The sequence below is a fragment of the Tachypleus tridentatus genome, chromosome 12 (genome assembly GCF_004210375.1).
Source record: "Tachypleus tridentatus isolate NWPU-2018 chromosome 12, ASM421037v1, whole genome shotgun sequence".
Taxonomy (NCBI): domain Eukaryota; kingdom Metazoa; phylum Arthropoda; class Merostomata; order Xiphosura; family Limulidae; genus Tachypleus; species Tachypleus tridentatus.
The window spans coordinates 27,820,332-27,833,468 of NC_134836.1; the positions used below are offsets into that span (position 1 = coordinate 27,820,332).

Here is a 13,137-nt window from a genome sequence, read left to right on the forward strand (position 1 = left end):
ATTCAGTAGTTGAGTACTTCAGTCTCTGTGGTAAAGAATATTAAATTATTACTCGAGTAAATAAAATATCAATTCGAAACACACAAGAATTTTAGAGTTTTTTCCAGAGTAGATAACTAGTCTGTTACAGTCTTCAAAACTGATTAGCATCAATTATCCCATCCTCTACTTTAGGAAGTTTGTAAAGTATTGTTGAGAATGTGTCCTTTGTGTGATTTGTGTTACTGAGAAAAAAAGGGGGGGGAGTACATAACACAGGTGCTTAGGTCATAACTTAATTGCTTTGTGTTTTCTTATCTTTATGGAAGTGATTTTTTATGGTTTTCACACACAAAGCAGATTTACAAACTGTTTGTGTTGTGTACCTTTTTATTTTGGCCAAAAAAAAAACAAATAATCATGCATATAAATGAAGTAAATAGTTTTACTATATTATTGTGAAATAATGTGTATTTGAAGTTGACTAACCCTTACATTTTTTAGGTTTTTGTTAAAGAATTGTGATATTAAATTTGGGAAATTTGTGGTTTCTCCATCAGGTGCTGCTTACTGCCAATTTATGGACATGCTGTTTCCTGGTAAATTCTATATTTCCTATATGATTTAACTATTAATTTTTGAAGTTTGAATAAATAATTTAAAGAATTCCAATTGGAAGTTCAATAAATTCTTTATCGTCCATGATGACGAGAAAACCCACTTGTAGAGAAAAATATATATGTAAAAACGGCTCTACATAGAGCTTTCTCCACCCATACCTGCAGTTTTTACACATAAATTCTTTATCAATTGATTTAGATTTCCCTAATATTCAGTGTCTTGGTCAAATTACATATCCAGAATTTATAGTTAAATATGCAACATCTGATTAAGGTTAAATTGAATACCTTGTGCTATTTCAGACAATAAGAATGTTTTTTTGACTGTCTTTCCTTTTGCTGGGTGTTGTCAGGTTATTTTAAATAGAAATTGCATCATTCTAAAATCATATATAGAAAATATAGTTATAAACAAATTTTCTTGTTTATTTTCCAAACAAATTTTATGTGCACTTATCTCTCTCTACAAGTGCTCGGTCATGTCGATCGACCATGTGACTGCCTTGCACTGATTTATGTGCACTTATCTCTCTCTAGACGTGCTCGGTTGTGTCGATCTACCGTGTAACTGTGTTGCACTGATGTAAAGTTAGTTTTTATACTATTAACTTTTAATATAGTATGTGTATCTTCACAAAATTTGGCAGACTTTCAGTAAACATTGCACATCTTTCACAAAAAAATACAATTTTATAGTGAAGTACTTTTAATAAACTAAAGATTTGTCAGTGAATGTTTTTTTATTTTATTACTAGTGTGAATACAGAGTGATATGCTTGATAAAATTACTTTATCTGAAAAATCTCTAATTTTCAAGAGTATAGTTACTAAACCTTCCAAAATACATTGCAAAAATTTGTTTCTAGGAAAACTATATTTTGTCTGTTTTCTCAACCTCAACTCTATACAAGGTTAAGCAACTTAACTGTTTTCATAACAAAATTGCAATAAATCTAAGTTACCCTCTTTTTAAAGAATGACTTGAATAAATTGTAACATGAAACTACACTTGTTTATCCTAAGTAGTTTTAAGTTGATAATAGTATACATCTATTTACACTTACTTACATTTTATTACCTTTTGAACTATAATCTGTGTCATTAAAACTTGTAATTCACTTGGGGAACATGGGGCTTGTTTTACCTGTTGAATTACCACATTACCCTTGAGATGCTTGTATGCTTACCTCTGAAACATTTTAATTGTATTTTTTTTTACCTATTCTGATCTAAAGATTTTCTTATTTTGATATTATTGTTACTTTTGTAGTAATAAATAATACACATGAAAAACAAAAAATAAATTCCTCTAATATTTTTCTTGCTGTTGATTTTTGATAACATTAAATAATTTACCAAAGAACATAGACTAATAACTTGCTAATAATAGACAGTGTTTCATAACTATCTCAGTTTTTAGCTTTGTTGTGTGTCACAAAAGCTGTTATAAATTCATCCAAGCTAGTCAGTATGCTTCCTGTGGAAATGAAGCCTATACTAAAAGAGAATTGACTATTCTCTGTTCATAAAATGATATATTTAATTTGATAGATGAAAGCTTTGGCTTTCTATTTGTTATAAGTAATATAATATTAAATGTAAAGAGAGAACTATTAACAAATCCTGAAAGAGAGGATGTAACAAGAAGGTTTTGATTTTCTATTTGATGGCTCTGTAACCAGTCAAGATTGGAGTGATGATGACATTTAATGAGTAATTTACATTAAATGTTCTCATATTTATGAGATGGGTGATGACTAAATTGTTAGAGGGGATACCTAGAAAAAAAATGTAATGTTTCTCACTGTAGGGCAATTTCAGAATTTTTAATATTGCCTTATCAAATTAAAAACTTCAATGCTTTTTGTATACTATATTGATATAACATAAAAAGCTGTTTTATTGAATTTTGAATGCAAGTCACTAAAAATCTTGTGATATGTTCAGTAAAGAATACCTGTGCAGAGAGGGTTAAGGAAGTATCATTAAAAATAATTTTATTAGCATTGTTTCAGAATATCTAAGTTAGGTGTACAGATTTAGAAAATGTAAATTTTAAATACCTACATTAAATGTGATACTTTTGATTAAAATCATTATTCATCTCATTGTTAGATGTACAGATTGTTGTTTATAATTAGTTGCTAGTCTCACTCACTGTGTGCTTACTTTAAAAAATAATTTGGTCATTGTTGTGTATTGTGTATTTATGAGCATATGCATTCATTTTGTTTTGATTTTTACTTTTAGCAGCTGTCAGGGCTCGATTAATAAAAAGGTATAGCAGACAATTACCTACAAGTCCACTGTGTCGAGAAACCTACAGTGTTTTGTTCTTTTGAATAGTGTTTTTTGATAATTTAAGTTAAATTTTAAGATTTTAAATGCATCAATGTTGGTAACATAAAATAAACTCTTATTGAAAATGAATGTTTTGTTTCAAGAAAAAATTTTGTTGCTGATTTGATACCACTTAATTATGACTGTAATACTAATGTTGGGTGCATGACCCTGTGGTTTTCAGCTGTGATTTAAGTTTTAAAAAGAGGTGATGAGAAGTTGTGTAATTTTATATAACACAATTTTTTTAACTTAAATTTCATCCAATCAAGAACATTTTCTTTAAATTAAAATTGTTGAATATAACTTTTTTTGAAATTATTTAAATGATAAAACATTATCTTAGTGGATATAATACATTAATTTTGTGCACATGGTGAAATATCTATCTTAGCAAGTGTGTAATAATTATGTGAAAGAGAAGTGTATAAAAAGACAGAGGATTGAAGTGAACAAATAAATGCTAACAGAAAATTGTGTAAACAATAGGGAAAGATAAAACTGTAGATAAGCAATTAGTAGATAGAAACTGTTACAAATGTATTTCAGTTTGTTGGAATATATAGATAAATGTGACACTTGCATGAGTGGGGTTAAAGTGCATGTTGATGTTTTACAGAGCTACATTCAAAATTTTAAAAAATTATCAATTTATGTCAGTATACTTACCATCAAAACAGTGTTAATAAACAAAGTTTTATTTTCATAATTGTAAAAGGAAAGTATGTATTTTCAGTCTTCTGTGTATCATTTGATGCTTATTTGCTCCAACTTGTTCATTTAAACATTCTTTTCATCCTACTTGAGTTGCTGAATTTTAATACAACTTGCAGAGATTAAGACCAATCTAATTGTCTTGATATAGAGATATAAACCAGGAAGTCAAACCAATATGCTAGTCCCTCCAATCACACACTGTCTTTCAAAAAGATGTTGGTAATTTTCTTACATTTACTGTTAAATTATTTATAACTAGTAGGAGAAAATTCCTAATTTACGGAACTGCATACACTGCTAGCTTGTTCTCATGATAGCTTTTGTATTCAACCTACAGATTCAAATGTGCTATTACTAAGTTCACCTCGTATATAGTAAAGAAAATTATTCTAATGAATTTATAACTTAGTTTAAGAAGCCAGTTAAATTATAATAGTTATAGAATGTTGTATTCTTTGTGCAAGTTATTTTGTGTTCAAAATTGTATATTTGAAGTAAATAAAAATTCATCAAAATACTAACAACAACCATGCCATAAATTAGGGCTAACTTTTCTTGAATTTGAATGCAGAAAGAATAAGACCTACATATTTATACTAAATTGGTTTTTATGTATTTTTTACTTATTGTTAAAAAAGTAACTATAATATAAAATAACTTTTATTAGGTTGTGTAAGAAAACAAATTACAAAGAAAATTGAATAAAATTTTTTGACAAGATATGCATATACATTATTTAATTTAACATTGTATTTATCATAACTTGAGCTTTAGTCTACACTAATGTGGTAATTTATATTGTTACACAGGTTTAATAGGTAGCCATTGTTCAAAGAGTTATAAAACAAATTAAGAGATATAAATTGCTGCTAGCCTTATGCTGTTTAGGGATAAATAATTGTAATTTTCTGTTTCAATGTGCAGTCATTCTAGAAAGAAAATGATAATTGAGATTTATTTTACACTACTTGTAGTGGTTGTAATGTCAGTCAAATTGATTGAGCCCATACAGTGTTAAAGTAGAGAGAATAAGGGATAAAAAATTAAGTTTTACGGACAAAAACAATTACTTAAGATCTAGAAATCATTTAAATGAAAATTATATGATAAAAGAAAAAATTCTTTACATGAAAATCAACTTGCACTTGGCCTAATTACACCATGACAATTTTATTAATTCTCTTTTAGCTTTTAACCCTTTAAATTTTACCTAGCACATTTCTGATAGCACTTGTTTCTTGTCTTGCACTTGGCCTAATTAGATGACATAGAAATTATCAATGAAGATAAACTGGTCTTTTACTGTCTTACATTCTGATTCCTTTTATCCTGTTACATTCAGTCTCTTAAAGTTGTGTTTACATTGCATTTGTAGTAATGATGTTGATGATTTTATCTTCAAGTGTGAAGAAGTGACCAATTTCTTTTCCTCTTGAAGATATCCTAAAATCTTGCAAAATGCTTTCTTTAAAGCTGTCTATAAAATTCTTAAGAATACTTTTGAGATATTATTAAGAAAGACAGAGCATAATAAGATTACTTTAATCCTATAAGCACAATGTGCTTCAGTCTGAAACATGCTATATAAATCTCATTAAATTTTATTTTGGTAATGAAACCAGTAGATAAAATTATTTAAAATTTGACAAGAACTCTCGTGGAAGTATGAAGGCAAGGAAAATAATTTTTTTCCTACTATTTTTAATAATTTGTTATCTTGGGTGTAAAATTATATTTTAATAATAATTTTACCCATCAGTGGGTAACCTTGGGTGATAGAACAGTATGAATAATGGATGATTTAGTCTCCAACAAAATCTTTATTTTATACACATTTTGTAAGCCTCACAAAATGAGGGGAAGATTTGGTTATTATATAAAGATTATTAAACCTTTCAAATTTTAAAATAGAAATAATGCATAATTAATTGAAATATAAAAGTAAAACCTAAATACAATTTAACTTTCCAAATATAACATATTTGGGTAAAAAATGACTAAAGGGTTGTCATGAACAAAGCAGCCAACAATTGTAAGCAGTTACAGCTGCCTGAGGAGGACAATTTAGTGCCAATTTCAAAATAAATATTTAATTATAATGTAAAATGACCTTTTATTATTGCTTTTGAAATAAAGGGAAGAAACTAAGATAATGTACAACTTTGAACTTTAACATACTTCACAATAATTTCATTAAATACATTGATAGTAAAGTGCTTTAATTAAATTTTCAGTGTAAGTTGGCAAAATTTTCAGAGAGAAGTTTAGAAAGTGTTAGTGTTACAGGGCTAACTATTCATTATCACTGGGTTATGTTCTCTGAAATCATCAAAATTATCAGGGATAACTTTCACTGAGTAACCTCCTGTTGCTTTTAGACATAATTAGTGCTTTCTGGACTCCCTTATTCATTCGAACTTAGGCCGGCATGAACAGGTGGATTAAGGCATTCAACTTGCAATCTGAAGGTTGTGGGTTTGAACCCCCATTGCACCAAACATGCATGCCATGGGGGTGTTATGATGTGATGGTCATTCCCACTATTTGTTGGTAAAAGAGTAGCCTGAGAGTTGGCAGTGGGTGGTGATGTCTAGCTATCTTCCCTTTAGTCTTACACTGCTAAATTAGGGATGGTTAGTGCAGATAGCCCTCGTGTAGCTTTATGTGAAATTCAAAAACAAACAAACATTCTAACGTTACTAATTATACCTATTCCAACAATTTTTTGTTTGTTTTTTTACTGCAATTATGTTGTCTAACTTGTTAGTACATTGACAATCAGAATTCAGTGACACTTTAAAAATCGTTTTTACATTAGAAATACTTTTACCTTTTTTTCATAAACTACTTTTGAGTTATAGAATTAAGAGTGAACATTAATTAGGATTATGGTCTAAGTCTAACACTAACCTGATGCATGTAGGGTTGATAACTGTTCTTTGTAATTTAAGATGATAATTAGAATAACTAAGTTTCAAGGCCTATCTAAAAAATAAATTATGTAATATATGATCATTGATTGTATACAAGTGTATGATATTTACTGATTAGAAAGACTGGAAAATCCTCTTTTTAGTTATTCTTTCTGGAAGTAATACTTGGTGATGTTTGAAGGTTTAGCATGTGTGTTTAGTATATTTATTCTTTTGATATAGTCTGTGCAATATCCTCTTAGGTTGTGTACCATTAAAGAGAGTCAGGTTCAAAACCAATCTTGAACATGAATACATAAACAACTTCAAAATCCTTCAAGCAGCTTTTAAAAAAGTTGGAGCAGACAAGGTAAGCCAACACATGTTTTTTTGTGCTTGCTTGTTAGATAAATAGTCATGACAGATACTGGGGAAAGTATTTCTGTGGATCTGATTTGTGATATGTCTGTATTGAGACAGAGAAACCCTACACCTCTTTTGTTGTACATGTTTGTTGCAGTTTGCATTAACTTGGGCTTTGACAAATAAGAGATGCCAGGTTGCCATGGTGACTAAAAATTTCATTGTGGCACCTAGTACTTTTCTCCCATTTTATTTGTATGTAGGACTGTGCTAAATAGAATTTGAATCTATATCATTTCTGGACTCGTGGAAATCCAGAACTATTTTTTCATTCTTAGAGTAATTGAAATTTGTTTATAGGATTTTATTAGCAGATTCAGTATACATGTTTTTCTGATATAAATGAAAAGTTGCAGTTGCATAACATGTTACTAGTTTCACACTATTTTGTGTGGCTTCTTTCTCTCAATTCAACCAATCAGTGAACATATTTATACTCAAATGGGAACAAAGGCAATTAGTTCAGGCAATACAATCAAGTGGTTGTTGATACCATGAAATTGTTAGCATGCAATTGTTACTTGTTGCTGTGAAAGTAAAAAAAAATATACACTGGTGCTCAATTTGCTATGCTGGTCCATAAAAAACAAAAAAAATGAGGATAACAGAAACATCAAAGCACCAGTATATCTTGCCAGTCAACTCATTGTTTAGTTTAAATTACATTTTTCAATGTATTCCTTGGTTAAGTTATCTTTTAAATGTCATTTAATCAAACAAAATTATAAAGGTTGTAACAATCATAATCGTAAAAGCCAAATGTCAGTCTGTCATGCAACACCTGACCTTTTGCAGCCAACATCAATTTGAATGAAAATTTCTCCAAAACCTGTAATTTGTCTAGAATTATGATGATACAATAATTTTGAGAAAACGTGAGGAAAAACAAGAAAAAAATTAGGATAATTGAGGCATTAGTACCTCCCCCACTTCCCTGTACAGACAGTAGTGAAGTTAGGTTAGGCACACCTGGGCCCTAGATCTAAAATATTTGTTGAGGCCTGCACATCAAACCTTGGTATATATATATAAAAAAAACTGTATTTTCCATAAAGAAGAAAATAAACTTCAGGTTATTAACAACAGTTATGTAAGTAGTACTATGTGGTATCTGACATCCATAGTTACCTTCTGCAACAGAACATGTTAAATTCAGAAATCAAAACCTGTCTGAGAACTACGTAAGTAGCATATGATACATTCAGATATTTGTGCAGCATCCAGTAGTTCCAGGCATGAAAATGTCTGTCACAGCTGCTTTAGCAGTATATACTACCAGAAATTTAGATATCTGTACACTTACATATAGCATCCAGTAGCATCAGATATCAAGTTCTGTTTAACAGATAATTAGCATCAAAAAGGAGTATTATTTAACTCTACTTTTGTAGAAGTATTTGTAATATAATTTAGGAATGACACTTTTAAAACTTTTTAAAAGAAATATGGAAATTATTATTATTGGAATGCTGAGCTATTTTTCTGAATATTGTGATTATTAAATTCTGAGTACAGGTAGTAACCACATGAAATGAAATTTTGTTAAAATTAGAGCAACATTATTGTGTAATATATAATGATAATAAACATTTATTAGGTTTGTTATATTCATTTTAAATTCTTTCTTTTGTAGCATTTGTTTCACTTAAGAGACTAAACATTCTTGATATACTAAGCTACAATTGTTTCTTTAAAATCTGGTTTTTAAAGATTATTTCTGTTTAAAAAAAGTACTATTTCATAAATCTAAATATTCCTTTTGCAAGATTTCAACTCTCTTAAAATTTTTGTATTTTCATATTTAAGAGGGGCTAATTTATCCTAATTTTTAGATTGTACCTGTTGATAAACTGATCAAAGGAAGATTTCAAGACAACTTTGAGTTTCTTCAGTGGTTTAAAAAGTTCTTTGATGCAAACTATGATGGACGAGAGTATAATGCTTTTGAAGCTAGAGGTGGTGTGCAAGTTTGTAGTTCAAAAGGTGGAAAAGCTATAGGAGGTGGATCAATGTCTAAACCTGTTGGGAGAGCAGGTAGTATCCATTAAAAATGTTCTATTGGCAGGAGATCTGTTACATTTTCAGCATGAATCATTTTGAATTGATAAGATGTAAGATATCCCTGAGTAATCATGTTGAAAGTTGGGTTAATTTTATACAAAAAAATCTTGCTTTAATATCACATAATAAAAGTGCAGCATAGCATAATAATCTGAAAACACAAGTACGTGGTTAAAATTATTTGGTCCCAGTAAAGGTCATTTAACTAACATAAAACATTTATTACATATTTTTTTACATAGTAATTTTCAAAATTCTTTGTAGTACCAAATATTTAGTGTGATTTTACTTTTTCAATGAAATTCGTATTGTTTTATGTTTGGATGCATTTGATATTTATAATTCAGCCTTATGCAATAAACTGCTTTACTAACTGCTAGTCTGTAAGTCAATGTGAAAGGTTACTAAAATATGAGAAGCCTCATTTCCTGTGACTTAAATATTTAAGATTTGTTAATTCTTAGTGCATCTGGTGGTGTCATATCAGAATTTTGGCTGTTTGTTAGATTTTTAAAAATAATATACTTACAAGATAGACTAGTGAGACTTCACAAATAATTCTAAAGGTACAAACTTCTGATTTAAATAGGTGGGTCTTAATAATAATAATTACTTAATTTTTTAATTTTCTTAAGTAGACCAAATCAATTTAAAAAAAAAAGTTGTGATGTTAATTCTGGTAAACAAACATTGTGCATTTATAGGAATATTCTAGAAGCTGTATGTTTTTTTCTGTCTAATGACTACTTAAATTATATAAACTTAAGTGAAAGATGATGCTGTATGATGAAAGGGCTCATTCATCAGTTTTGGATTTTCAGTCAGTTGGTTATTTTTTAAGGTATTCTGAAGCATTGTGTCTCAACACTAGTCTATAGACCACTATTAACTCTGGTTAATCAAAGTCACCTTGCTATTTTGTGAGATTTTACAAAAAAAAAAAAAATTTCAATTCATATCCTCCATGTTCAAAATTTTAAAAGGTTTAACAACCTACATCAAGCAGTAACTGAGTACAAAGGTCATAGCTAGAAGAGAATTATTTGCTTTACGTCTTTATTTACCTTTCTATATTTTAAGAAAAGTTTAACTTTTTAAATGGTAATAATCTATATACATTTGTATTACAATTGAAATGTGACTATCTTACAGAATACTAGTCTACTAAAACATTGCCAAGACAGATCACAGGTCAATTTTATATTACTGGATACAGTAATGAGTGTACATGCTCCATGTCAGTGTAAGTTCTGTAATGTTAGCCAGGCATGACTGGAAGGTCAATATAATAATTATATATTGTCATGAGACTTAAGCTATGGGACTAAACATTTGAATTTTTGTGTTATAATTTGTAATCATTCTAGAATAAAAGAAGCGTAATTTATATCTTTTATTTATTCTTTTTATAATGGTAACAAGATTGGTCAAATTTACAGACTTTACATAGTTAGGGTAGAGAAAATACCAGACGAAATATAAAGTTTTACTGAAAAGAAATGTTTGAAATATATTTAGAATTTAGAGATCACACAAATAATTTGATATTTTTGAGACAAAGAATAGTTTTTAATTGTAACATTTAAATTGTTGTGAATTTTGACTAGTAACAAAACACTTTTTCTCAGACAAATCTTCAGTAAAAATATTTCATTACAAATCTTTTTTTTATTTACAAAAACTTGAAATCTTACTCAAAATGTACCAAATTATGTGAAGATACACTTCTGGATCAAAAGTTATTGTATGAATACCTAGTGTGCAAATGTGTATACATGTTTATATTATTACTGAGCCCATTGTGAAAGAGTTAATATGTCCATCATTGTTGGAAGTATAATGATTTGATATTATTTGTGTATTTTTTTTTAATGTTATTACAGTAAAATATTGAGAATAGATCAAATATATTTATCTAAATTCCTAGTTGAGATTAATTTATTAAAAGCTCAAATTTATTTAGTGCATGAGATGCTGGGTTTAACAGTTGTTTTTATTTGAATAATTTCAGCACCAACACAAAGGGTCAAGACAACCCCCCCAAAACCTACAACAGTAGGAAATAGAATAACCACCTCAGGTGACACACACAAAGTGGAGGAGTTGTCCAATCAGGTACAAACATATAAATATAACTTAATTTTGGATTTCTTCAGTTTCAGTTGGATGGGTATTTCCTAGTAACAAGATAAATCTCATTTACTATTCATGCAGTCTCAGTGTTACTTAAACTATGGAATGTTTGTGTTAAAAAGATTGAACTTTATTTTTAGCAGTTTCTGATATGTAAATGTTTTAAAACTGGTAATACAAACTTAACAGATTTATCTTAACTGCTGAGGTATCTATGTTCTAGAGAAGTCTGTGAGAGATTTTGCTTCTGTTCTTGCTAGTTAAATTTTTTGTAATTACATATAAGATTGTATCTGGATATATGTCTTAACACATGCCACAATAATTTCTTTTGTGTAAGTACAGAATATTTACATGGTTGAAAAAGGGATAAATCTTAAATATATTGCAAAATGTGTAGTACATTTAATATTTCTAGTAGTGTAGCAGGTTTCAGTTTGTCCTTGGTAGTTATAAAATAATAACTTTCGATTGACATTATGAAACTGAAATAAACATTCAGTAGAGTAGGTAAGATTAAAGAATATTATGTGACAAAAGTTTTGTGTTAAAAACATTCTTGTAACCATGTGTAGATGAACAAACTAGTAGAGTAGTTAAAAAAAGTTCAAGTTGGTATAAATGTTTTTGGTTTTCTCTGCTTTTTTCAAAATATGGTTTCAAAGGTTTTATATTTCTAGATGTGGGTGTAGAACACACAATTCTGCAACAAATCAATACAAAGACAAGTTAAAACAGTTCTGAAGATGGTTTTATATCATTTTAAGGATTAATGTTCTTGGAAAATATTTGTAGTCAGTGTGGTTACGTGCTAGTGGTATGTTTAGACGAGAAAAAAACCAAGATAATTTTAAGCAGGTGTGAGAATGTGTTCAGTGATAATTAGTTGTTCTAATCTGTTTAGCAATTACCTTTCTTCCTCAGGTTGCAGAACTGAAGTTTACAGTGGAAGGTTTAGAAAGGGAGCGAGACTTCTATTATGGGAAACTCAGAGATATTGAACTTATCTGTCAAGAGTTTGAGCATGAAGGAGAAAAACCACTCATTGTAGAAAAAATACTGGAAATACTATATGCTACTGAGGTAAGTTAAGGTATACTTGGAATTTTGCTTGTTTTGTATTAATATTTCGAATTTTACTCTGAACACAGACCTGAAAATTTAGATGGTTGCTTTACTAAGTGACTAGGTGGTTGTATGTATATATACTTTGTATAACATGACAGATGGAAGTTAGATGCTTCTACATTTTTTCGTGTAATCATAATTAACCCTTATATTCGTTGCATATTGGACTGATCACATATCTGTGAAGGTATACATAGTAATGTTTACTACAGTTGTGATTTTACTGTATATATTAAAAAATATAACAGGCTTTTAGTAAACATTTACAAGTCTGTTGCACTGAAAAAAATCCAAATTTTCAGTAGAGTATTTTTGCTAAATATTTTTTTTGTAAATTTTACACTTGTAATTTTTCTACCATTTAAAATGTGCCAGAATCATAAACGTACAGTGAAAGTTAAGAATATCAAATAAAGTAATACTTTTTCTCTTTGAATGCAGCATTTCACAAGATTGTTAATGTACCTTCATAATGTTTTCAATACTTAGCCTTTTCATGTCTGTTTTACTCTTATGATTTTATTGCCTGTATTTTGGACCACTGTCCTTAGTCAAAAGCAATAAATCAGAGGGGGGGGGGTAATTAATCAACTGTTATGTTCAAAACATATGCTCTTGTATGAATTTTACTTGGGTGGTAGAGAAGACATTAAATTAGTTCTTTGAATCAAAATTAAGATACCTTTCACAACATAATATGTATTAGGCAGTAAATCAGAATGTTCCAAACTTACTGTACTTTGTGTTTGTAACTAATCGAAGCTTGGAGCTGAACAACAATTATTATAGAAAAGGAGTAATTATAAAGAGATTTTCATAAAACT

At 28.9% G+C, this 13,137-nt stretch overlaps 1 protein-coding gene across 4 annotated transcripts in view; it reads left to right on the forward strand.

Annotated features, from left to right (window-relative positions):
- Nucleotides 1–13,137, forward strand: part of LOC143235418 (microtubule-associated protein RP/EB family member 1-like) — a 28,849-nt gene that overhangs the window by 13,775 nt on the left and 1,937 nt on the right. For all 4 annotated transcript variants that reach the window (XM_076473569.1, XM_076473566.1, XM_076473567.1 and 1 more), the window contains 5 exons: nucleotides 540–578; nucleotides 6,832–6,938; nucleotides 8,824–9,025; nucleotides 11,064–11,167; nucleotides 12,110–12,268. In XM_076473569.1, the coding sequence (XP_076329684.1) occupies nucleotides 540–578; nucleotides 6,832–6,938; nucleotides 8,824–9,025; nucleotides 11,064–11,167; nucleotides 12,110–12,268 (611 nt within the window). The remainder of the gene's footprint in view (nucleotides 1–539; nucleotides 579–6,831; nucleotides 6,939–8,823; nucleotides 9,026–11,063; nucleotides 11,168–12,109; nucleotides 12,269–13,137) is intronic.